This window comes from Protopterus annectens, chromosome 8.part0, assembly GCF_019279795.1.
Source record: "Protopterus annectens isolate FY-2018-M chromosome 8.part0, PAN1.0, whole genome shotgun sequence".
Taxonomy (NCBI): domain Eukaryota; kingdom Metazoa; phylum Chordata; order Ceratodontiformes; family Protopteridae; genus Protopterus; species Protopterus annectens.
Window position 1 is genome coordinate 353,641,267 of NC_056741.1, and position 27,315 is coordinate 353,668,581.

Here is a 27,315-nt window from a genome sequence, read left to right on the forward strand (position 1 = left end):
GACTGTACCTCTGTATAGTAGGTCACAGAAGATAGCCCTTTTAAGGTTAGTTTACTGTATCTCTGCCTAGTAGGGACACAGAAGAGATCCCAGGGGTAAACCTATGATCTCCCATCCACTCGTCAAGATTTCTCTTGAAGAGGGTCATTGAGGGGCTCTGCCTAACATGGATTGGGATTTTGTTCCAGAGTGAGGGGAGCCTCTGGGATATGAATTTGTCCCTCCAGCATGTCCTATTTATTTCTGTTCTGAGGTTTAAGTCCCTGGAGCGTGTAGCTCTAAGGGATTTGGATTTCCTGAGGTGGAGAATATCCATTAATTCTGGGTTGGACATGGCTTTATACGTCAGGCACAGATCGCCTATGAGAAGGCGGTAAGCAACTGAGTAGAGCTGGAGTTTCTTTAGCCTAACTGCGTAGGGCATCTGTTTGAGTCCCTTGATCCTCTTGGTGAGGTACTTTTGGGGTCTTTCCAGTTGCTGCAGGTGTCGGGTAAGGTACATCCCAAATGGGGCATTGTATTCAATTATGGGTCTGATGAGTGATGAGTAGAGGGGCACAATCACCTCTCTTGATCTAGATGTGAGCTCTTTCATGATAAGGTGGACTATATAGAAGGTCTTTCTAACCACTTTGGCAACGTGATTGTCAAAGGAGAGATTGCTATCTACTTGGATCCCCAAATCCCTAATTACGTCTTCCGTACTTAATGGATTACCACCTATGTGGTAATTTGTGGGCACTTTGTTTTTCCCAAAGGGGATGACTATGCACTTTTTGGCATTTAGCTTTAGGCCATGGCTCTGGCACCAGTTATCCGTCTCTGTGAGACCCTTTTGGAGGATGCTTGTGTCAGTCGGCGAGTCGATTATGGCACCCAGTTTGCAGTCATCTGCGAACTTGGTCAGCCATAGTCCTCCTGTGTTAGCCTGTACCTCAGAGAAATATATACCGAACAAGAGAGGTCCCAGGATTGAGCCTTGTGGGACGCCACTTGTAAATGGTTTAGAGTCTGACATGGCACCTGCAATTCTGACCATGTGGGTTCTATCCCTGAGCCAGTTTGCAACTCATCTTGTGACATAGGGGTTGATATTTAAGCTGGTGAGCTTATTTATGATGCCCGAGTGGGGTATTGTGTCGAAGGCTTTTGCGCAGTCCAGCTAGGCTGTGTGGACTATCTTCCCTTCATCTATGGCCTTTGTGACTGTTTCAAAGAAGTCAACCAGGTTCAAGAGGCAAGATCTACCCTTAAAGCCGAATTGGGTAGGATCCAGTGTTTGGAGGTTCCCAATGTCTTTGTTTATGAGTTTCATGATGATACGCTCCATAGCTTTGCAGACCAGGCTAGTCAGGCTTATAGGGCGATAGTTTCCAGGGTCCGTTGTGGCACCACCTTTGTGGAGTGGGACCACTGTTGCTGTATGCCATTCCTTGGGTACATATCCTGTAGTAAGGCTGAGATTGAACAGTGACTTTATGTGAGGGTTCAGTTCTTCTTGGAGCTCGTGTAAGACACAGCCCTTGACACTGTCCGGTCCCATTGATGCTGTGTTTTTTGCTTTGGAGAGGGCATCTCTCACCTGTGCATCTGTGATGTCAGGGAGGCTACACTCTTTTGGGATAGACATTTGCTCTTTTGGGGGGGGGGGGGAGTTTGCACTGACCCTGTCTGCCAGGATGTTGGCAATGTCTGTGGGTTCAGTGTATTTTTTTTCATTTTGCACTTCCTCAGAGCATATCTGGGAGTTGCCACCCAGGTTCCTGACATAACTAAAGAAGGCCTTGTGATTATCTTTAGCGTCTTGTGCAATTTGTCTTATTTTAATAGATTTATTAATTTTGAATGACCATGTTGAAAGTATAGGAAAGTGGTTACTAAAGTTATTAGGACCTTAGATGATTTTTATGAGGGATCGTAGTTTCTTGCTAGTACTGATTAGAGATGCCCTCCCTTTTTGGGATTTTGCTCTATCATGTAGTAGCTTCCTCCTTCTGTTGTATAGTTTATTTATGGCTGGGGTCCACCAGACAGGTCTCCTGACTTTGGAGGAGTGAGTCTTGTTTCATTTGGGATAGCACGATCCATGCATTCCTGTAGGTGTCCATAGAATGCGTTTTGTAAAGGATTCTGCAGTTTGGGCCATATTTTCCACTGACCCGGTGGCTTTGAAGGATTCCACCTCGGTTTTGAGAAGTGTGAAGTTTGCTTTTGAGAAGTTCTTCAACGTTGTTCCCTTGGCTGGGATATGGATGTCCAGTGAGATTAATTTATGGTCAGATCTTACCAATGAGGGGTATACCTCTGGTATGGAACATAGAGTCCCCATGTTGGTGATGATCAGGTCCAATATGTTTTCCCCTCTTGTGGGAGTGGTGACCAGTTGTTCCATAGCATTTGAGTTTATAAATTCTAGGAACCGTTGGGCGAGGGTGTTGGGGCTTGAGTAGTGCTCCCAGTCTATGTTTGGGTAGTTGAGGTCACCCAATATAATGGTGTTTGGAGAGACCTTCATATTCTCCAGTGTTCTCAGGAAAGCCGAGTGGGGTTCCTGAGTTTGGGAGGGTGGTCCGTAGCAGGCTACAAACTGAAAGGCAGTTTTGCCCACTGTTAGTTGCACATGGATGGCCTCCGATGCTTAGTGCAGTGCCACTAACCTGGAGTTGTGGGTATCTTTGAATATGGATACTCCCCCTCCTTTTGTGGTTTGGTCCGAGTTTTGGGGCCGAAAAGCATGGTATGAGGTATAACCTGGTAGTGATGGGGTGCTCTCGGGAGCCTTGAACCAGGTTTCTGTTACTGCACAGATATCGATATTCTCCATACTGAGGAGAGCCTCGAGTGCATGCATCTTGAGGTTTAGACTTCTGGCGTTGAGCAGCATTGCCCTTAGTTTCTTTGTGTTGTCTATGGAGGTGGGTTTGTCTTTTGAGCCTTGCCTAAAAAGGGCACTATGGAGGTGGCAAGAACCTTAGCCAGTATTCAAAAGCCCAGGGGTGACAGGTGCAAGCCATCCCTAGCGAAGCAACGTGGCTTGTCGAGCATGTCATCCCAGGCTGACAGACACTGGATCCCCTTTGAATGACACCAATACTTTAGCCAATTGTTAAAACTGATCATTTTGTCTTTATACTGTGGCATCATTCTTGGTGAGGGTAAGATGCTACTCAAGGTCAGGGTCATACTGGCCTGGGCTACATGATCAGAGAGCTCCTCTATGTCTCTTTTCATGCAGTCCAGGGAGGTACGTCTCACATCATTCACACCAGCATTGACAATGACGGAGTCATATTTGTACTTGCTTTGGAGTGACCTGAGTGCTTGTGTTATGTGGCGGATCCGGGCAGCCGACAGCCAGCTTACAGTGACCTTCTCCTTGTTCAGCCTGGTGAGTGGGACGTCAGTGTGTCTGACAATAGAGTCACCAACTACAAGTGTATTAGGTGTGTTGTTTAGCCTTAAGGGCTGTGACTGTGTGGCACACTGACTTTGTGAACTATGTGATACGTGGGTATTGTTGTGGGTTAGCGATTGCTTGGATATCTGCTTTGGAGGTCTCTCCTGCTTGGGCAGATTTTTATTTAGAGCCTCCAAGTATGTTTTTGTGTGTTTATGTGTTTGGTTTGCTGTTGCAATAGGTCTTTGTGAGACTGGATTTGTGGTGTGTGTGGTTACCTTCTCCTCCTGACTGACTGCGCCAATACTGGGTTGAGAGAGCTCAGCCTCCAGTTTGGCTATATAGTTGCATCTCTCACATATATTTGAGCTTGTTGGGAGGAAGAGAGATTGGTCTGTGTACATAAGGCAGTTGTAACATTGCCTCAAGATTCCCAGATTCACCAGCTGGACTGGAGAGTAAACCCGAAACTGACTTTTGGACATGCCAGAATAGTATAAGGAACTACTTTTTGACTTATCAAAAAGGACCAATAGGGAGCCAAGTACTTAAAGGCAGTATAAGAGGGTGTAGTGCTTTAGTTTATTAGTGCTTACTTATAAGATTACTTATACGAGCAACTCCTGGGCTTTAGAATGAAAATAGAGTGCTTACTTTGAGATTTAGAACAGTTCTAAGGGAAAAAGTGAAGAGCAGACTTTGTGGAGCCGGGAATGGTTTAAACCCGTTTAAGCGGTGCTGCCCGATGCTGCGCTATGCGCAAAATTGTGCAAAACCGCGCAAATGCGGGTTTTAAAGCAGGGAAACTGAAAGAGATAGGAATTGACCCAAAACGGCCAATAAGCTACTAGTTTCAGGGCTGAGACCACTCCTCCAGGGACAGATAGGCTGCTCAAAGCTCCCCACTCTCATTGGTGAACAGAGAAGATTCCTCCTATCCAAGTAAGGATATAGGCAACACAGGAAAATATACCACAGTCCGGAATTCAGCAAAACCTGAAATCTGGACTAATCTAGTTTAGCAAAGGAGGGAAAAGAGAATATTTTTTTTGTTTTTTTGTTTTTGTTTTTTTCAGGAAACAGCATAAAAACACACAGAAGACACTGTAAATGCTATAAACAGGCTAGCGTACTTTAGTGTGTAGCCTACAACATTTATACAAAACAAGCTCCCCACTCTCACTGGTGAACAGAGAAGCTTCCTCCTATCCAAGTAAGGATATAGGCAACACAGGAAAATATACCACAGTCCGGAATTCAGCAAAACCTGAAATCTGGACTAATCTAGTTCGGCAAAGGAGGGAAAAGAGAATATTTTTTTTAGTTTTTTTTTGTTTTTTTCAGGAAACAGCAGAAAAACACACAGAAAACACTGCAAATGCTATAAACAGGCTAGCGTACTTTAGTGTGTAGCCTACAACAGTTATACAATACAAAAACAACTTAAATTTATATAAAATAAGTGCAAAAACTGTAAAAAGCAGAAGGCAAATGCAATTTAAACTTTTTAAAGCACAGATTAGTTAGAAATTTGCTTTTTAGGTGGGAAAAGGCAGTCAGAGCAAATAAAACAGAGAAAAAAAAACTTAAATCTTAATATACTTAAATGTGTGGTTTTCTAGCAAATCACTGGGATGAAGCCACTAAATAATGCATTCATTTGAGTTTAAAACCTCATATCCTTCAGAAAATGCATGTTTACACAAATCCCGTTACGCACAACCTGGTTGTCAAGAGTAACATTTGAAAAAGTGTCCCTTTGTCCCACTTTTATTTATGGCTTTGTCCAGATTTCTCGACAGACATTTACATTTTCAGATTTTATATCCTTCAGAAAATGTATGCTAATGCCCAACCTGTTATTTTATTAACTTTCTAAGTTTGTGAAAGTAATATTTAAAAACTGGCCCTGTTTTGGGGTCTCTGTCCCAATTTTATGTATGGCTTTGTTTCTTGCTCTAAGAGGTTGAGAAGTAAATGTAAAGGATAATCGTTTCTTATTTAGATGAAAAGGATCAATGAATTTAATACAAAAAATCTAATTCTATCTTATTTAGATGAAATGGCTTGATAAATAAAATACATACAATTTACATTTCTCGCAACTCCAATTCAGACTTTCAGTCGTATGCGCGAATCATATTTTACTTAGATGAAAAGGATAATCATTTCTTATTTACATTAAAAGAATAGATGAATATAATGCAAAAAATGTAATGGTATCTTAATATATATATATATATATATATATATATATATATATATATATATATAGTGATAAAAAGCAAAGCAGCGTGGAATGTACTTTTATGGTACATTTACTTACACAACTGTACTATTCTAGAACAACAAATTTGAAATCAGCATTAAGATATTATAGTGGGTCAGATTCCAGAAGACTTGCTGTCGCTGTAAGTGACTTAATCCAGAGTAAGCTTGACCTGATTCCAAATCACTTGATATTACTTCGGTTTAAGGCCTAGCTGTAAAGAGTCGTACACCGAAGTAGATAAGATTCCAAAGGACTGGCTATCAGAGGTGTGTACACCATAGTAAGTCACTTATACTGAGAGCAAGTCTTTTCTTTATCCTTCCATTCTGTAAATGTTTCTTTACCAATGTGCATCCTTTGCTGAGGGACTCATGTTGTCACATTTCACATGAATGTCCCAATATCTCTGTTTAAACATGTCAAGTTTAAATCTAGTTGCTGTCCCCCCCAAAAAACAATTACTAGAAAATGGAAATCAAAATCTAAACCAACTATACTTGAAGTAGTGAATATTGTAACAGAGGTGAAAGAACAAGACGTGGGATCTTTAGAAAAGGGTAGAGCAAAATGGAAATTGTGGGAAGAATACATGCAGAAAAACGTGTGAAGGAGGAATGAAGTCTAATAGAGGGCATGACTTGAACAATTTATGTAATGTTGCTTTGATTATATGAGATATATATATATATATATATATATATATATATATATATATATATATATATATATATATATATGGGTTCACTACAGATGACCGAAAGTTCATTTGACCGAAGCCCATTTCACTGAGACCATATTACCAAAAGTTCATTTTACCGAAAGCCCATATGACCGAAAATTCATTTGACCGAAAAATAGCACTGACAGGTATATCCCCATTTCCCCACTGTAGCACGACTCTGGAGTGAGAATATTAAGTTGAGGTGTGGGGGGCATAGTCCCCCACATAATTGCAGTTTATGCACTATTATATACATGTGTATCCATAAAAATACATTAAAACATATAATATCAGTACAACGTTGTTGCAAAATGTGGGGTGCTACATCCCCCACACCCCCCGATGTGGGAGGCTGTGCCCCCACACCCACCCAACTTAATGTTCTCACTCCAGGGTCATGCTACAGTGGGGAAATGGGCATATACCTGCCAGTGCTGTTTTTTCGGTCAAATGAGTTTTTGGTCATATGGGCTTTCGGTAAAATGAACTTTCGGTAATATGGTCTCAGTCATATGGGCTTCAGTCAAATGAACTTTCGGTCATATGTAGTGAACCCATATATATATATATATATATATATATATATATATATATATATATATATATAAAAACAGTGTATGTGATGTATAATATTTGTAAATGTGAACTTGTTAATATGGTTTGATTATTTTTATATAAAGGTAACTTTGCATATGTCACTAGTGATAATTCAATAAAGATGTTTTTTACAAAAATCTCTGTTTAAACAAATATTTATGTACAGTTTATTTTTCCATTTAAAAAGTAATATCCACTAACGGTAATCACCATGGACAGATCATCTGGAAAGTGGGAGTTGTCTCCATGAAGATTATCTTATATTGCTGACATAAGTGTCATGACTGATCTCAGAGTTTTTAAGGATAAGAGACCAGTGCATTAGGGCTAAATCTCAGATCAGTAAGAGAAGAGATAGTCTTCTCACTGATGGTAGGCTTAGATTTATTAATTTTGAATGACCATGTTGAAAGTATAGGAAAGTGGTTACTAAAGTTATTAGGACAACAAAGCACTGAAAAAAGTTAGTTATATTTAGGATTACGCTATATCAGATGCAAATGAAGCAGACTCTTCTTTCAATATTGGCTGGTAGCACATTTTAGCAGTAGTAAATCTTATGGGAACTCCTGATGGAATGCTAAAATTGCAACTGTAAACATACCAAAAGAAGTGTGAACAGCTGCTAAACTTTTACACCATTAAAAGCATATATTGCCACTATTATGGACTACAGCTAAGCAGTCAAACTTTTGTGAAAATAGCACAGTACCTCATGGAAAATGTGTTTCCAGCCACACTTCACAGTGATATACAACAGCCACCTTTATCACTGCAAAAAGTTAAGTATACAAAATGAAAAAGTATATAGAGCTAATTCACAATTAAAGTTCCATTTTAAATTACTTATATAAGCTTTTGCACTCTGTTATTGAAATCTCACAGCAGCAATACTCGAGATGACTGCTAGCTGCTTCACAAAGGACAAATAACAGTACACATCACCTAATGTATTTATACAAAGTAGTGGTTTTGGGAGTCTGCAATTTCAAGTCCTTGATATAATCTCAGGACTGTGGGACATGGTGATCTTTATTTCCTCTTGAAAAACAAAATGTCAGATTTTGTTGGTCAGGAGTAAATCCTACTGCACCCACATTCCTTCCTTGGAGTACTCTTTAATTATTACATGAAGTAGTGAATAGTTCTGTATGGCTGGCTGAGTGGATATGGAATGGACAACTTTCTCAATGTGTTGTTAAGTTGAGAAAACTTATTCCTAAGCCAGTTAAGTTTGAGACCTCAAGTAAGTAATATTTATTTACAAACACCTGGAACTACAGATATGAGATGTTAAAGGACTGTTGGATTGGAATATAGGCAGCAGAAGTAAAACGTTTTGGTATGTCCAACTTAGTATAACACAATACCCCACCAGTTTGAAACATAGTTCTTACATGTAATTTGTTATTAAAGTAAAGGAATATTATATGAGTATGCAAGTTTTTAATAAGAATAAGGAAACCATTATCTGCTCTGAGTTGAAGTCCTGGAAGTGTGGAAGCAGAATCCATGTAAAATTAATTGATCATGTCTGATTCATGCAGCTGTTTTATTTTACATGAAATCATTGGTTGTCTTCTAGGGTGGAGTTGATGACGATGTTTCACTGTCTGCTTACATTACTGCTGCATTATTAGAACTTGAACTGCCTCAAAATGTAAGTATAAACATCTTGTCTTTTAATAAAACCATGGCTGTGTATTAAACTCTACACTATATCTGGTCTTGTTCCATCAGTCTGCCTCTGTATCCTACTTTTTCTTGTAAATGTATAATTGATGTTTAATTACCTTTATTTACTTGTTTCAGTCTTTCCGCCACCCTTCTACCTTTCATGTGTTTAAAAATTATTTCCATATTCTGATCTAAAGCTATTTGATATTTACCATGCATTTTTGATTATTATGCTGAACATGCAATGAATATGATGTGTAGCATATTGGCAGAATTTTATTTTAAGTAACATCAATTTTAAAATAGAAAAATGTGGTTACAGAGCCACTGGTCATGCCAGGTCACTCAATGATCCCACCTGATTAAAGGGAATAGTTTTAATTAGTCCTTAATTGTGACACTGACTTCTCCTTATGGTTAGATTTCAACAAAGCCTACAAGAGAGAAAAAGAAGTGCTACCTGGAAAAGTATCACCAGAAAAAGGGAGAGGAAATGCGGATAAAGTGAGAGGAAATGGGGCTAAGGGAGGCTACTGAATGCTGAAATTTTAGCACAACTAGTCAAAGACCATGAAAGACTTCCTTAAGTTATCCTCTGATGTGAATAGAATGCATTTAAGTGATTCTGTACTGATGGATGAAAGCCATTTTCATTGAAATCAGATATCTCTGGGATCTCACTTGAGTCATGTTTTACTGGTATTGGTGACTATATTAATAACTGTTTGGTCATTTTTCAGCTTTACTTCTAGTGAGAAGATCAGAAAAAAAGTTCTTAATAGGCTCAACTGTGCTGGGGCTATCCTAAATGTTGGTGCCTCACTGTTGCTTGTACAGATCAGTTATTAATTCCTGATGTTAGAATGTAGCTTGCAGACTTGAGGCTGATAAGTAATGCCAGTAGGCTCACATATGGTTAACTAGATTAAAGTTTAGAGGTAGTGTTTACACTGTAAGCACATGTAGTGTAGATACTTACAGAGAAGGACAACAATAAGATATCAGCTGTGCTTCTTTAATTTGAATAGTGAACTTAATGTACATATTTAATATGTGTTGTGAAATGAGGTGAGGGTAAACCCCCCCCCCCCTCATAATTTATATTAAAGGCTAACATGGTAAATATCAAGTCAACATAGCTTATTTATCTTTTAATTTATTAACAAGATGAGTGGTTTCTTTTGCAAGAAGAGTAGTGACATTTAAGAGAAGGTAGGACTGAAACATATAGTGTAATAGAATAATTGCTAAAAGAAAGAAAACATATATATGATGCATACAGGAAGAATATGAAAATCGTTAATATGGTTTGTTTTCTGTTCAGTTAATATATGCGTGTCTGTGTCTTAAATGATATAATAACGATATTAAAAATTATATCTTAAAATCTTAGCTGTATATAGAGTCAGACTTAAAAATAAGGCAAAGAATGAAGTCTGTCTTCTGTTTTGCCCTAAAGTAGTTATAATCAACATAAACTTGTTTCCTAAACTGTTATTTCATAAAATGTTTATGTGTTATTATATCCTTGTTAGCATATTTAAATTGATTACTTCCAAAATAAAATTTATCTGGCCTCTCAAATCAGTTAGAATCTTCTACATGAGACTGACACCCCCTAAATAAAATGGAAACTTAATTGGTCAACAGTAGAGATGAGTATTTGGCATAAATTAATCTCCCTGTGCAGTGTTGCAATCTCTTAGCCATTCCTTTTCTAGACACCATCTTTATCTGACTTGAAATTAAAAAAAAAATCATTACTTCAGTGACACTAATTCAAAGATTAATTACACTATTAGATATAGTTGACAGCCTATTTTTTTCTCCAAACTAACATACTTTTAGGAAGAGCAATCATTAATCTGTCAAATTTTCTTTTTAGCAAACTGTATTGGTGTGAGATTTGCTAGCTAAGAATGTAATTCAGTCAAGGAAATGCAATTTTTTCTGTCCTCTTGTGGGATACTCCTGTACATTTAATACAATTTTGGCAAATTTAAAGTTAAAACCACTATTAAAATTAAGACACCTATATCAATAAAGGCACAACTGAACACCCTTAAATATTATATAATGTACTAATCTCAGATAAATCTATATCTAGAACCTATGAATGCATTATGAATTTTAAATAGAGTAAATGTTATTATTTTTCTTTACTTTGGTCAGTCTGTAAACAAGTTTTAAATTAAATCTTATTATGGAAATATGTAGAAAACTGCTACTGTGTATATGTTATATAAAATCTATACTACAGTTCTTCTACAGTAATGTACAATGCATATGTCATAGTTTCTAAAAAAATATATATAAAACTTTCCCATGCCTGTAGTGTCTATCAAGCAAATTTTGTAGACATACTACTTATATTCTGTGTGTATTCCAAACCAAAATAAAAGTGGGAGCTCATAAAATAGACGTTAAAAAGTTGGTATTGTAAAAAAAAAGAGAGATTCGACTTGGGTATTACTAATGTTCTTAATTGTTCCTGAGAATGTAGGTTACAGACACATAATGATTTTCACCATACTTTTTATGATGGTAAAGGCTATTTTACAATTAACTGGTTAAACTTCAATGATATGTCATGGACTGGTTTCTTAAACAATGGTTGTAACTATATTAAAGAATGTAAAATTCTCCATCTCTCCAAATTATGCTCAGCATTGAGAAATGAGTAATTTTATAGCATTAAGTTTATGTTTAATTTGATCTTTGTCATTCAGATTCCAAATATTCTATGAATAAACCCAAGCTGTGTCATTTATTACTTAAGTGTCCTTAGCAAAAAGCAACTTGTTTAATTTTGTATCAGAACTTCTTCTTCTTCACCTTTTGGTTACTCCCATTAGGGGTCGCCACAATGGATCATTGGTCTGCAGAATGAGTAGCAGTGGAGTTTTATGGTGTCAAGTTGCCAGCCTAGCACCCATCCTTTCTCTAAAGGCACACGCATGCACGCACTCACACCTAGGGCCAATTTTAGTGTCCAGTCCACCTACTGCATGTCTTGCGAATGTGGGAGGAAACCAGAACACCTGGAGGAAACCCACATGAACACAGGGAGGACATGTACACTCCGCACAGAAGGCACCTCAAACGAGAATTGAACCGGAGAACCTCATGCTGTGAGGTGACAGTGCTAACTGCCAAACCACTGTGCCACCGTAATTTTGTATCAGAACTAATCTTATAAAAAAATGTGACACTAGATCTAATTAATAATAATTTTTTCATATATTACATTTTCTCTTAAATTTAGAAAATCAAGCTACTTATCAAGATATAAGAAAATGATTTCTGCTTATAATACTGGTTCCTTTATTGAAAATAATATATCTGATGCTGTCAGTTTTTATTCTATCCTCAATCTGTGGTTCGGATCCATATTGGCCATTACTAAAGCTTGTGGCAACCTAAAACTCTCGAACTCTCCCCCTTACCCACAATGCACCAATGCCAGTTACCCCACATTTTGTTTGCTGCTTTCAGCAAAACACAAGGTTTCCTTTTACTCTCGAGCATTTTGCTCAGATAAGTGCTAAATTACTATGTTTTGTCTAATATTTCTTAGTGACTAGTTCCCCTTACCTGTAGTTGTCTTCCTCTGCTTCTTCTTCTAGATTTGCTGTCAAGTTTACCCTTTCCTTTCATTTTTGTACTTGTGCACTTCTTGCGTACTATTGTTAGTACCTTCTTTCTTCTTCTACACTCATTGTAGTCTTTTGTACCATTGTTGGTATTCCTTTTTCTTTTTTTCTCTTCCTTTCCAAAAAAAAAAAAGTTCTGTATACTTTTGTCTCTGTTGTACTGTTGTAGATTTTCTCAGTGCTGCTTGTTGTAGTCATGGTGGAAAAGGCATCAGCTGGATTTAAAAAATGCCAAAAGTGTGTGGAGAAGCTTCCCTTATCGGATCCACACACACTTCATGTGTTTATTGCTTAGGGCCTCTTCACCTTCAAGTCCATGGCAGTACAACAAAATGTGGAGAAGGAGCAGTGGTTTCTCCATATGTCACAGATTCAACCCCACGGCATTAGTAGAGCACAAAAATAAATTGATTCTCAGAGGACTTCTACCTTGTTCCTTTGGAGAGGCAATATCTGAAAAATCTGAGCGAACCAAATATTGATCTTCGAAGCCTCCCTCTTCATCTTCTTCAGCTTTCGAGTTGTCCTCGCAAAGATCTAAAACTGATCCAACCTCATCATTAGATCCTAAGAAACCAAAATTGACTCATTCAAAATCATCCAAATTACCACTTCCGACTTCTTTGGATCCAAGACCTTCCACTCCGGATCCAACTGTGAAATTTTTGCATAAGACTATTTCAAACCAGAGACCTTTCACTTCAGATATGGCCTGAAATCTTTGCATAAGACCCGAAACCTAACTCTTTGGATCCTACCTTGAAATTGTCACTACCAATCACTTCAGATCTGAGATCTTCTTCCTTCGATCCGACCTCAAAATCATCACATCCAGTTCTGTCTGCTCTAAGACTTTCCTCTTTGGACCTGACACTGATCGTAATGCTCCGACCTCTTCAGATCTGAGATTTTCTGTGTCTTCGGATCCATCCCCAAAATTTTATGATCCGACTACTTCAGATCCAAGACATTCTTCCTTGGCTCCAACCATTGCTCCTTCTCCACATTTTGTTGTGCTGCCATGGACTAGATATTCAACAATAGATCCAATACCCTATAAAGTCCCCTCCCCATTTTTGGAGTGACCTACATCCCTGTCAGTTTACTCCACTTGTAATTCCAGAAGCCTCACTGAAGAAGATGCAGAAAGTGAGGAAGATTCTTGCAAATCAGGGTCAAATGGGTATTGCTATGGCTCCTACCCCCTTGGGTCAGGAGATCTGTACTGCTATCCCCACAATACCAGTTCCTCCTCTGACTGCTATGGTGGTCTCAGAGTTGTTGGATCCTTGCCACCCAGGTATGTCTGTTTTGAATCCGAGGATACCCTTATCCTTGGATCCAAAGTTTTCTCTCAGTGCTCCAATGCAGTTGGATCTGGAGACCTCATGGAGCTGAAGCCTTCCTGCCAGATCTGAGGTGATGTACTTAATTCAGATGCGTCTGAAGCCATCTCTGTATCTTGAAGCCACAGCATTGGACAGCTCAGCTCCAGCTTCTACCTTGGGGCTGCTGTCTTCAGATCGGAGGGAAACCAGTCTAGAAGCTTGCCTCCATTGACCCATGGTCTTCTGTCTCTCTCTGGGGTGATTTGCCTTTGAAGCTGCAAAGAGAATTTTCTCTGCCTCGACAGAATGGCTGAATCCAGCCTCCCTTGGAATCTAAATTTTTTTACCCTGACGTCTCTGTGTTCAGAGCCTCACATGGTTTTTTCACAGGGACAGCCATTCCCAAGACCCCAGACTTCCCCTTAGGGAATTCTGATTTCTTCTTCTGATACCTCTCCAGAGCATCTCATTGAAGAGGCCCCTAAGAAGAAGATATGCAAGAGGAAGCACCTGGACTCCCCCTAAATAGCCTGTCACAGAGGATATAGACTTCATTGAGGGTAAAAGTCTCCTTGGTCACCTCCTGAAGATGTCGTATTTGGAGACGTTCTAAAAATCCGTAAACAGAGAGGTGGCTGCACACCTAGCAATGCTTCATTTGAGGAGTCTGTTGTGCTGTAGGCCTTGGTTCTGCCCATCTACCTCCTGGGTGACTCCGCCCACTGATGAGCTCATCCGGATGATCTCTTGGCGGCCATGAAAAGAAACAGACACCATTGAGCCCATACCTAGGAGACCAGATCAGATTATGGCACCACCATCTGACCAGCAATTTTGAGGTAAAGGGGTGCCTGTTGATGCCATAGTCGTAGCAGCAGCCACTAAAAAGGAATTTGCTGAGGAAAGTTCCTCTGTTCATACCCCCAACAGGGAGTCTCAGGTGATAGACAGATTCAGGAAGCATGTTTATACTTCAGCGACCCTCAACTTAAGGTCTTTGAATTATCTAGCACATTTTACTATACTTCAGAGGGATTTGATTAAAGAGCTTTTGAATACCCTGTCAGAATCCATTTCTGAAGAAGTTCAGTCTTCTGTAACTTCTCATTTGACTACCCTGCTTTCCTTCTCCAATTTGTCCATGAGGCTAGTTCCACGTATTGCAGAAAGAGCCTCAAGGGCAGCAGGTTCAGGCGTCTCCATTAGGAGGCATACCTGGATGCACTTATGTGACTTTGCAGAGCCCTTTAAGACATCTTTTGTCAATGCTGCTTTTGACAGAACATCTTTGTTACTCCCCAAGGTAAAAGAAACACTATTCAGATATGAGAAGGATGGTAAGACCCTGTCTGCTGTTGGACTCAATGAAGTGGATAAAAATGTGGTTCAGAAAGTCTCAGGGTCCTTTTAGGGCACACGTACAGGAAGTACCCCAGAGACAGAGGAGGGAACTCTAATTGATGATGACATCCCTATAGCAGAGGAGGCTACCATCGCCAGGGTCGCAGAGATTTGTTCTGTGATTGATCTCACCAGCGCTCCTGAAATGAGCCCCGATTGCCCACCTCTGGAATTAGTTGGGAGTTGTTTATCTCTGCACCAGAGAGCCTGGCTAGACATAACTCAGGATACTTGGGTGCAGAAGCTTATATCCAGGGGTTATAAAATTACCTTTTACCTTCCTCCTCCAAGCTCCAAATGATTCCCTGATGCTCCACCCAGTCAGAGGGAACAAGCAGCTATCAAAGTTCAAAATCTGCTAAGAAAAAGAGTCATCCAACAGGTCCCACCAGAACAGATAGAATATGGAACTTACGTATGGTTCTTTTTAGTGCTAAAGAAAGTAGAGGACTGGAGACCAATTTTGGATCTCAGCAATTTGAAAATATATCTGTAAAATCACCAGAAACCACCACGAACCAAATGAATAAAGATATGAGCAATTTATTAAGAAAATAAAACAAGCGCTTTCACGCACATCGCCTAGTGCGCTTCATCAGGTTATACTCTAAAAGACAAAATCTAGTCTTTATATACAAAGTGCACACCCTAATTATTCAATTAGATTAATCAGCTAACAGCGTAAGGCAGTTAATATGCATTATAGTGCTTGTCATGTTCTTTCAAAATGTTAATAAAGTCACTAATATTTACTATAAACACAACACAATTAAAATAAAAGTTATATATATATATATATATATATATATATATAAAACGTAGGTCACAAAATCAATTTACATTGTCCTAAATAAATTGTATAATACGTATAACCTTAGCAACGCACATAAATCAGTGCATAGCCATTAAAGGCCAAAGTATACTGGTTATATAAGACATTTCATGGATTCGTGACTAACTATCTAAAAACTCATTTACAACAATGCAATTCATTGACATATCAGCAAATGTCACATATAGATAGATAAAAATATGTACAAGGTATAATCCTAAATATATAATAAATGTAATATTAACCAAATTAATATCATGATATATAGGTATATAAAATGAACAGAAAAGAAAAGAAAATATTAAATAAAAAAAATGAGATATATAAGAAAAGGGTAAAGAAGAGGGACAAGGAACCAGGAAGAGAAGATATAAAAGAAGAGAAAAAGGAGGGGGGAGGGGTGGGAGGAAGGAGAGGGGGAGTGAGGAAAGAAGAAGGGGAGGACGGGGGAAGAAGGAAGAAAGGGATGGAAGGGAAGGGAGGGGAGGGAGAGGAAAGAAGGAAAGGTAAAAGACACAGAAAATAGAAAGAATGACAGAAAAGATCAAAAGGAAAGAGAAAGAAAGAAAATAAGGATCTGCTATAATGAGTGGATGAGTATATCCACTCATATAGGTATATGTTAACCAATGGTTGCACTATAAAAACCTTCAATTAACTCATAGAAGTGCAGGTCTAATACTAATGGCTGTGTTCAGGCCTGGTTCCATATGTGCCCTAAGATTTAAAATCCATTTTAACTCATTCAATTCAAGTGCCCCTACTATATCGCCTTCTCTTCTATTGGGGTATAGTATCTGCAAAATTCTAAATTTAAAGTTGTGTGATGGAAACTGTTGGCAGTGTTTAGCTAACACATTTGTGATGTTTCCTTTTCTTATATCGTATATGTGGTTGTAAGCGCGGTCCTTAAACCTACGTGTCGTCATACCCACGTAGTACGCTCCACAACATTCACACGTAGCCAGATAAATGACATTAGTCGTGTCACATGTAGCATAGAATTTTGGTTCAAAAACAACTCCCATATCTATAAGTTCAAACTTTTGGACGGTAGAGATAAATTTACATATGCAACATTTCCTGCAAGGAAAAGTGCCTTGTCTATATCTCATCCTAATATCCAGAGGTTCGATTTTCACCTTTTCCCTACATAATAACCTTTTGAGATTCAAGCAATTGCTATATCTAAAACTTGGTCTCTCCCCCACTATTTTTAATAAATCTTTATCCATACTAAGTAATTTCCAATTTCTATAGATAATATCCCTTATATATTTCACATCATTTGTATATCTGATGTCATACTGAACTCTCCCTTTATTATTTTTCTTTCCTGTATAGCTACCTGCATGCCAACTCCTATGGACTATCCCATATGCACCTCCTGCATTATTTTTCTGGTTTGTAATTATTTGGGATGGATATCCCCTGTCTAAAAAACATTTCTCCTGTAAGTCTATAAAGTAATTCTGAACATCAGAACTATCACAAAGTCTAATAACTCTGGACATTTGGTTTTTCGCCACATTGGGAAAAACATGCCTGGGGTGCATACTTTCAAAATGGAGGATGCCATTCTTCCAACAGGGTTTTCTGTACAAAGAAGTTGAAACTTCATTCAGGTCATTCTTATTGATAGTAATATCAAGAAAATTCACTATCCTAGAAGAAAATTCATATGTGAATTTTAGAAAAGTTGTGGTTGAGTTCATGTAATCTACAAAATCGTTTAGAGATTCGACATTACCATTCCAAAAAAGGAGAATGTCGTCTACAAAACATTTGTATAAGATGGCATTAGTTTTAAACCTTAAGTCATTGAAAATATACATCTTTTCCCACTGATATACTGCTAAATTAGCATAGGCATTGGCACAGGGGGTGCCCATGGCCACCCCCCATGTTTGCCTATAGATCTTATCCTGAAATAAAAAGATGTTATTACTCAGTATTATATCCAGGAGGGTACAGATAGTCAGCTGGTCATTATGATCTAAATTACTAAGTTCAGTCAAACAGCTCCTAATTGCATCAATACCAAATTCATTAGGTATGCTAGTAAATAGACTCTTTATATCTAGCGTAACCATCAACGTATCATGCCTTAGATTTTTAAGTAAAGAATCATCTTTCAGATCTTTCAATAAACTAAAAGAATTTTTCAGTATGGTTGATATGGTATTAACTAAAGGTCCTATCTTCGACTGCACAAATAGTGATGCATGTTCTGTGACCCAGAGCTTCCCAGATACTATAGGTCGTAAGGGCGGTGGAAACACCCCTTTATGTAACTTAGGAAGACCCTTAATAAGGGGGATCAATGGAGTTTCAATAGTTAGGAAATCATAGAGTGTTTTGTCAACACATCTAGTCATCAATAAGTCATACAGCGTGTCATATACATTTCTAATTATTGAACCAACTTCAGTTTTACATATTTGACAGTATGCTAGTTCATCATCTAACATATCATTCATTAGGTCATTATATAGGGCTGCATCCATGGCTACTACCCCTCCCCCTTTATCTGCAGGTTTAAACACAATACTGTCATCATTACACAAAGATTCAAGACTTAATTTCTGTACAGCAGTCAGGTTAACAAAAAGACGTTTGTGCTTCTTTTCTTTGTAGTAGAGATAGAAATCATATTCACAGGCTCGTTGAAAACTTTCACTGGGACCTGATATATGCGGTATATACATACTTTTCCTTTTTAACGTTGTTTGTTTAAAGACTGCATCATCATTGTCAGAATCTTTGTATAAAAGTTTAAGAGCTATCTTTCTAGTAAACTTACGAAGCATTATGAGGGTATCAGATAAATCACTTCCTCTGGATGGAATAAAGGAAAGACCCTTGTTCAAAACGGAGCATTCAACATCAGTGAGCTCCCTCGATGTCAAATTGAAGAACAGAGTATTTAATTCTTTTTCCTCCTGGACTCTCGTGCTTCGCCTGACAGTTTGCGTTTGAAATTTTGAATTGAATTTGAAAATATCAGCAACATGAGCCAAGTTTTGGATGGTCATGGTTCAGTCCATTCATCTGTTTCTGGGCAGGGATGACTGGATGTGTTGTATAGACCTTCAGGATGCGTTCTGCACATGGAGATGAACAGATGGTCCAGAAGGTTTCTATGCTTCCAGCTGGGAGCCAATCACTATCACCTCAGAGTTCTGCTCTTTGGTCTCATCACAAACCACAGGGTGTTAACCAAATGTATGGCAGTAGTAGAAGGTCAGATGAGGCTGCAAGGATTCTGGGTGTTTCCATAGCTAGACGACTGGCTCATTACCACTCTGACCAGGCTTCATCTCATAAGGGCAAGAGACCAAGTTCTTCAGCCTTGCTCCTGTCTGGGGATTAGTATAAGCTTCGAAAATTCTTATTTAGAACCACCTCAAAGACTAGAATTTATAGGAGAAATGCTAAACACAAAGACAACAATCGCTTCTTTACCACCTTAATTTTTTCAGACAATAAGGTCTCACATAAGAAAAATCATATGCAGTACCAGCATTTTAGCCCAACTGGTTCTTCAAGTATTGGGCTCAAAGGCACCAGTGATAACATTGGTCCCTTTAACCAGATTCTGCATGAGATTTCTTTAGTGGATGCTAGCCACTCAATAGTCATTTCTTTGTCAACAGATGTCATATAAGGTATGGATCACTCAGACATGCAAGAAAAATCTCAGGTGGTGGATTCTGTCAGACCAAGTACTTCAAGGTCGTCCTTTTGTCTCTTCTCTGCCCAAGGCTATAGTGACCAAGGATGCTTCCCAGCTAGGGTAGGGGGCATTTTCTTGGTAAAACCGTCCAAGGCACGTGGTCCCCAGACCAGGCCAACCTGTATATCAATCTCCTGCAGATGAGAACAGTGCTCTTAGTATTGCAAGCCTTTTAAGATGCTTTACCTCTAGGAACCATTGCAATGCCGACAACATGTCAGAAGATAGTCCAGTCTCGCCTTCATTTTTGCATATGGGTTCAGAGCCGATCCTCGGCTCCGACTTGGCCGATTTTCAAGCTCGAAGACTTCTGGTTCTCTCATGACTAAGCAGGTATCCCATGGTGCACCAGTGCAATCCCCAGATCTCGTTTGCCATGTCGAAGAGTTCGGATGTGCTTCTCTTGGCTCTGTCTAAGTCTTTTTCAGTTTTTTTCATTCATAAGTGTTTTTTTTGCATATTTACTGCTATTTAGTGGTATTATATATAGGCCTTTACCTAAATTGTCCCGTGGACTTGTTTGACCTTAGTAGTTAGTATCCTGTGTACCAGTAGTTAGGCACTGTTGTGCTTTTTTTGCCTAGATCGTTAGTTTTGGCGTTTTTTCACTGCTCTTAATCAACAGGGGCTCCTGTTGATTTATTTGTACTGTTAACTTGTTGATTGTTAACTTGTTGTCTTTAGCAGGGATCTGCTAAAGTCGTATTTTAGGATTGCTGTTGCAAATTTATTTCCTGTATGATTGAACATGTGTGTGCGTCTGTGTTATATACTTGGTCTGTTTGAGTTAGAAGACCTAGTTTTCTATTACACTGGGCTAAGACCGTTTAACTTAGAGGACCTAGTCCTCGTTTAACTCTACTATTTGTATTTTTCACATCTAAAAATTTTCCTGTGTGACTGAATCTCTGTGTATATGTTAAAATAACTTGGTCTATTTTAGTTGAAAGTCCTGGTTTTCTCTTACACTGGGCTAGGCCCGTTTAACTTAAAGGACCTAGTCCTCATGTAATTCTTCTGCAGGTCTAGGCCCATTTTAGTTAGAGGACCTAATCCTCAGTTATTCTGTCTTTCCATATTTCTCCTCTGGTTTTGCATGTGTGTCTGCAATAAGCCTCTGGGTTAAAAAAATGCATGAAATGCTCCCAGAAAATGTCATTAACGGATGGCCACAGTAACTGTGTCTACTGCTAGGGAATCATCCATTTGCAGAAATCATGCTTGTTCTGTCATGCTTTCTCTCTTAGAGTGTTGCAGGAGAGAAAGAATAAGCTGATACTCAGGGGTCTTCTGAAACCAACCTTTGAGGAAGCCTTATCTAGTTCGTCGGCTTCTTCTTCCAAGTCTACTAAATCCAGATCTGACTCCAAATCTAAAGCTTCAAAAAGGCCTTCTCCAACATCGGCTGGTGTCTCGGAGCCGCCTTCAAAATTACCGAAATCTGCCTACTCGACTCCTCAGTCTTCGGAGCCGAAGGAGAGCACCATGGTATCAGAGTCGGTCACAGGTGCTTCAGTGCTGACTTCTGAACCTTTGGAAATAGCAGTTGACTCTACTGCTCGGAGACGGTCTGTAGAATCCCTTCCGGTCTCCTTGCTAATCAAGTCTCCAGTGCCTGCTAGGTTGAGATCTCCTATTTTATCTTCCAGATCTTCCAGGAGCCTTTTGGAAGAAGATATGGAGAGGATAGTACTGAGAATCCTAAAGTCGTCAGCTCTGCCTAAATTTTTGTTGGCTTTGAGCCAGTTGGCTCCAGAGCCACTCGAGCCAGTTTTGCCCTCGTCTGTAATTCCTCCTCTGAGCCATGTTGGCCTTTCAGAAACGAAGTGCTTGTTACCAACGGAGGAAGGTTCCATCTCCCCTTGCTGCTGCATTGGAGCTGAGTTCGGCTCTGACACGCTCAGCTCTGTCCATCCTGTCCAGGGACCGATGCTCTTCTGTCGGTGCTGATGGGGATGGTTTGAATCTATCTTCTTCGGTTCCAAGCCTTCCTCTCGGTGCTTCCTCCAGGGTGCGCTCGGAGCCTGCATCTATCTCGGAGCCGATGGTTTTGGCTCCGGCGCCAACCTTTGTCTCTTCGGAGTGGGGGAGGTCTTCGGAGCTGGAGAGGTCGGCTTTTGAGGTGATGAGGAGCGTGCTGTCTCAATCTACAGCCCCTGCCAGTGGTTCAAGCACTCTTCCCCCCAGGGGTCCCACTTCAGTCTCAGTACCTACTCTCTCTGGAGACAGCAGAGACCTGCAGCCTCAGGAGCCACCAGCTGCTGGTCCCCACTCTTCCGAGGCCTCCCCAGAAGGTCCCTTCGAGGAGCCCCCTCGGATGAGGGTATGCAAGAGGAAGCATATTGACTCCCAGAATGAGTCTCTGACATCGGATACTGACCTTGAGGAGTCGGAAGGGTCCCCCAAGTCGTCCTCTGATGATGTTTCCTTTGTGGACATCCTGGAGATCTTTAAACAAAGGTGCGACTGGCCCACTGTCAACCCTTCTGATGAGGCGTCAGTGTACCTGAAGGCTTTCAGGTCTCAACCCTCTGCCTCTTGGGTGTCTCCACCTTTTGACGAACTAATGGATCTGGTTAGTCGGAAGGTATGGGATACTCCCGATGCCGTGGAGCCAGTTCCCAGGAGACCAAATAAGTTCCTGTCTGCTCCTCCTGGGAAAGAGTTCCTGTCTAAGGGCATTCCCATAGATTCCATGGTGGTGGGGGCAGCCACGAAGAAGAAGTTGTCGGAGACTTCTTCCTCTGTTCATGCGCCAAACAAGGAGTTTCGACAGATGGACAGATTTGGGAAGTGTGTATTTAGTTCAGCGGCATTTACACTCCGATCTCTGAACTATCTTATCCACTTCACAAGGTTGCAAAGGGATCTCCTCAAGGAGTTAGGAGATTCCATACAGGGTGCTTGTCCTGAGGGAGTCCCTGATAGGATCTCTGCTCAGTTGTCCACCCTAAATTCTGTAGTTAACTCCTCCATGTGGCTTATCTCCCATGCGGCTGATGGAGCGAGCAGAGCAGCAGGTTCAGGAATTGTCCTTAGGTGCCACTCCTGGATGCGCTTGTGTAATTTTGTGTAGCCGTTCAAATCTGCCTTCACCAACGCCCCGTTTGATGGTTCCTTCTTGTTTGGTCCCAAGATGAAAGAAACACTCACTTGGTGTGAGCAGGATGGAAAGACTCTCTCTGCCATGGGAGTCCGTTTTACCGTTCCCTCTCGACCATACCCCTAAGGTCAAAGGGGAGATAAAAATGTGGTTCAAAAAGTTCCAGAGGGTCTTTCCGGACACACAGAGCGAATCCTCCTTCAGAGGCAGAGGAGGAGGAAATGGTAGACGTCGCCCTAGAGGCAGGGGCGGTCCGCAATACCAGCAAGGCCGTGATTCCTTTCGAGGGTGGCCTTATCAATGCTCCTGATGTGGGGCCCGACTGCATTTCTCTGGGGCCAGTCAGGGGGTCGCATCTCTTTGTATTCAGAAGCCTGGCTAAATAGCACCCAAGACAAGTGGGTACAAAGAGTTGTTACCAGAGGCTATATCATACCCTTTCCCTTCCACCGTCTCTTCCCAAAAAGATCCCAGATGTTCCACCCAATCACAGGGATCAGGCAACTGTGGAGATCAACAAGTTGCTCTTAAAAAGAGTCATCCAGCCTGTCCCAGCAGACCAAATAGGATCCGGAACTTACTCCAGATTCTTTTTAGTCCCAAAACGAGCTGGAGACTGGAGGCCAGTTTTGGACCTCAGCAGATTAAATGAATCCATGAAGAAGGACAAGTTTCAGATGGTCACTCTGCAGTCGATGCTCCCATTGTTAAGGAAAGACTATTGGATGTGCTCTCTGGATCTCCAAGATGCCTACTACCATATAAAAATGGACAAGGCGTCAAGGAGATATCTGCGCTTCTGGCTCGGAGCCAGTCATTATCAGTTTTGTGCTCTGCCCTTTGGTCTCACCACAGCACCCAGGGTGTTCACCAAATGCACGGAAGTAGTGACAGCTCACTTGAGATGTCAGGGATTCCAGGTGTTTCCGTATTTGGACGACTGGCTCCTGACCGCGCCCACCAGGCATTTACGCATCCAGAATAGAGACGTCACCATTAAACTTTGTGTTCAACTAGGGATCTCCATAAACTGGGAAAAATCTGCATTACTGCCCTCACAATCTGTGATTTTTATAGACACAGAGGTAGACACAGTGGATCTGACAGTTCGTCTTCCCGCCGAAAGAGCACAAAACCTCATCTCACAAGTTCAGCATCTTCTTCTGCTTCGGAAGGTCAAAGCAAAATGGATTCTTCAACTTCTCGGTACGATGGCCTCAACCATTCTGTTAATACCTTTAGCCAGGTTGCACATGAGAATTCTCCAATGGCTCCTGTTTTCCCAGTGGTCATTCCAATATCTACAGCTGAGTCACCCTATCCTGCTGACGGAATCATGCAAAAAGGACCTTCATTGGTGGATAGCCCCCAACAACTTGTTCATGGGAACTCCCTTTGTGCCTGCCCAGCCCATTGCCATTGTGACCACGGATGCTTTCCAGGTTGGGGGGGGCATTATTTTGGCAGGACTGTCCACGGCACATGGCAAGAACACAAGGCTCATCTGCATATCAATGTTCTGGAGATGAGGGCGCTGCTTCTGGCGTTGCAAGCACTTCAGGACCTTCCTCCTCCAGGGATGATTGTGATACAATCGGACAACATGTCGGTTGTGTGGTATATCAACAAACAGGGTGGTACCAGATCTTACCCACTCTGTCGAGAGGCCATGCGAGTTTGGGAATGGGCAATTTCTTCCCAGTGCTTTCTGGTGGCAACGCACATTCCAGGGACAACCAACGTGATAGCTGACAAGCTAAGCCGGGCAATCTTACTGCCTCATGAGTGGTCTCTGAAACAGGAAATAGTGGAACAGATTTTCCGGAGATGGGGACAACCTTGCTGTGACCTTTTTGCCAGCCCAGTCAATGCTAAGTGCAACAGTTATTTTTCCCTAACACCCAGAGACACTCTGGTCCACGGGACTTCTATATGCCTTTCCTCCATTCCCTCTTATCCCCAAAGTGATTCAGAAAGCCAATCGGCTGGGAAGCAAGTTGATCTTCATTGCTGCTTACTGGCCTCGTCAGGTCTGGTTCCCCTTCCTCGAGCCTCTTCAACTGGATGATCCTAGGATTCTGGACCCAGTTCCAGATCTATTGACCCACATGTCGGGTTCGCTACATCCCACTCTCCACACCCTCAGATTGACAGCACGGCTGCTCCAGTTCCATCTCTAGTCAGGCTTCATGATGTTTCTTCATCAGTGTCACATATTCTCTTATCCTCACATAAACCCTCAACCAGAAGGCTGTATGACAGTAAAAGGAAAAGGTTTTCTATTTGGGCACAGAAAATGAACGTGGATCCTTACACCGCTCCCATTCCCGTGATTCTGGAATTCCTTTCAGAGCTTTTTCAGCAGGGATCTGCCGTGGCCACCATCAAAGTACAATTGGCAGCAATCTCTCATTTTTATTTAGGGCCTGCAAATGCCAACCTTATGTCTCATAAGCTATGCAAGACTTTCTTGAGAGGAACCACTTTACTGAGACCACCATTACAAGAACCTGTGGCTTCTTGGAACTTAAATTTTGTGTTGTCCAAATTGACATTCCCTCCCTTTGAACCTTCTCACTCATCTTCTTTAAAATATTTGTCTTGGAAGACTGTGTTTTTAGTAGCTATTACGTCAGCCAGACATGTATCTGAGCTACAAGCCCTGTCTATTAAGCCACCTTATTTAATCTTTCATAAAGACAGGGTATCTTTACATACCAGTCCTTCATTTGTTCCCAAAGTTTGTTCTACTGCCACCTTAAATCAATCCATTGAGCTTCCAGTTTTCTTTCCCAATCACTGAAATGCAGCTGAATATCGTTTCCACCAGCTGGACGCTCATAGACAGCTATGTTTTTATTTGCAATGGACCAAAGAATTTCGGAAGTCAGACCAGTTATTCATTTCTTTTTCTGACTCCAGATTGGGCTTACCAGTTTCTAAGGTGACATTGTCTAATTGGATTTCTAGTTGCATAGCCTTCATCTACAATTTGGAAGGAAGACCTTTACCCCACAGGATCAAGGCTCACTCTACCAGGTCTACCTCTGCAGACTTTCAAGCCAGGGTACCACTTGATCATATCTGTGCAGCAGCTATGTGGGCTACCCCTCATACCTTTATTACTCATTATCAGTTGGATTTGGCATCCAGGGGTAGAGCATCCTTTGGCTCCACGGAGCTCAGCAGTATTTTCCAAGGAGTCATCCAAGAAAACGCGCTAGGGACGCTGTCCCATATGTAAAAATGAAGTTGAGATTGGACTACCTAACATAAAGAAGTTATGTACTCACCATAACGTTCCATGTTGGTAGTTCATCTCACCCTTCATTTTTACCAACCCACCCTCCTGCCTCCATCCTGGAAGATCTGGAGGTAATAATTTAATTCTCTTGGTTGGTGACCCTTTAGTATTGGTTTGTTGGCTAGGGGGTTTTCTGTTTCTAGCGAGCAGCAAACAAGATCTGGGGATTGCACTGGTGCACCATGGGATACCTGCTTAGCCACGAGCCAACCAGAAGTCTTTGAGCTTAAAAATTGTCTGAGTCAGAGCTGAGGATTGGCACCGAACCCATATGTAAAAATGAAGGGCGAGATGGACTACCAACATGGAACGTTATGGTGAGTACATAACTTTTTTTTGGTACATCAACAAACAAGGAGGAACCAAATCTTACCCTTTGTGTTGAGAAGCTGTCAGAGTATGGCAATGGGCAATCTCATCCAACCTCTTTCTCATAGCAAAGCACATTCTGCAGTTGTCCAGTGTGATAGCAGACAAACTGAGTAGGTGCATTATTCTACCTCACAAGTGGTCTCTCAACAACAGCATGATGGAAATGATTTGTCATCAGTGGGGTCAGCCATGCTGTGATCTTTTTGCTTCTACAATAAAACAACAAGTGCAGTACATTCCTTGCCCTGATCCCCCACAGGGGAGTCAGCAAGGGATGCTCTTCTTCATGATTGCCCCCCACCCAAACTACTTTACGCTTATCAGCCAACTCCTATAATCCCAAAGTTCCTTCAGAAAGCTGCCATGTTGAAGAGCAAAGTCATCCTCATTGCACCTTACTGGACTGTACAGATTTGGTTCCCCTTCCTTTAGCCTCATTTACTTCAACAGCCTTGGATTCTGGATCTGACTCAAGTCCTCCTATCTCACCCAATAGGCATGATTCATAGGTTCATAAGTTGGTACTAGGCTATCGGCCCTATGACCTATACAAACCTAGACATACCAATTCTCTGGCTATCTCTTCCCACACTGTTTACTTCTCTTCATCCAGACATAACAAATCTCAGGCTGACTGCCTGTCTTCTCCAGTTCCTTTAATAGCCAGACAATGTATGCTGTCTTCACTGATCTGTATCTCTACCAGAAAACTCTATTCCAACAAATGGAAGAGGTTTGTTCATTGGGCTCATGAAAATAATGTGGATCCTTTTTTGGTACCAATACATAGCATCCTGGATTTCCACATGCTCGTATTTTCAGTAGGAGCTAGCCCTTCTACTGTTAAAGTTCACTTGGCAGCAATCTCAAATTTTCACATTGCTTTTAATGATTGCTGTGTATCATATCATAAATTGAGCAA

The 27,315-nt window shown here is 40.8% G+C and overlaps 1 protein-coding gene across 4 annotated transcripts in view; it reads left to right on the forward strand.

Annotated features, from left to right (window-relative positions):
- Positions 1–27,315, forward strand: part of LOC122808806 (alpha-2-macroglobulin-like) — a 2,637,399-nt gene that overhangs the window by 2,178,213 nt on the left and 431,871 nt on the right. For all 4 annotated transcript variants that reach the window (XM_044079865.1, XM_044079862.1, XM_044079863.1 and 1 more), the window contains exon 27: positions 8,573–8,647. In XM_044079865.1, the coding sequence (XP_043935800.1) occupies positions 8,573–8,647 (75 nt within the window). The remainder of the gene's footprint in view (positions 1–8,572; positions 8,648–27,315) is intronic.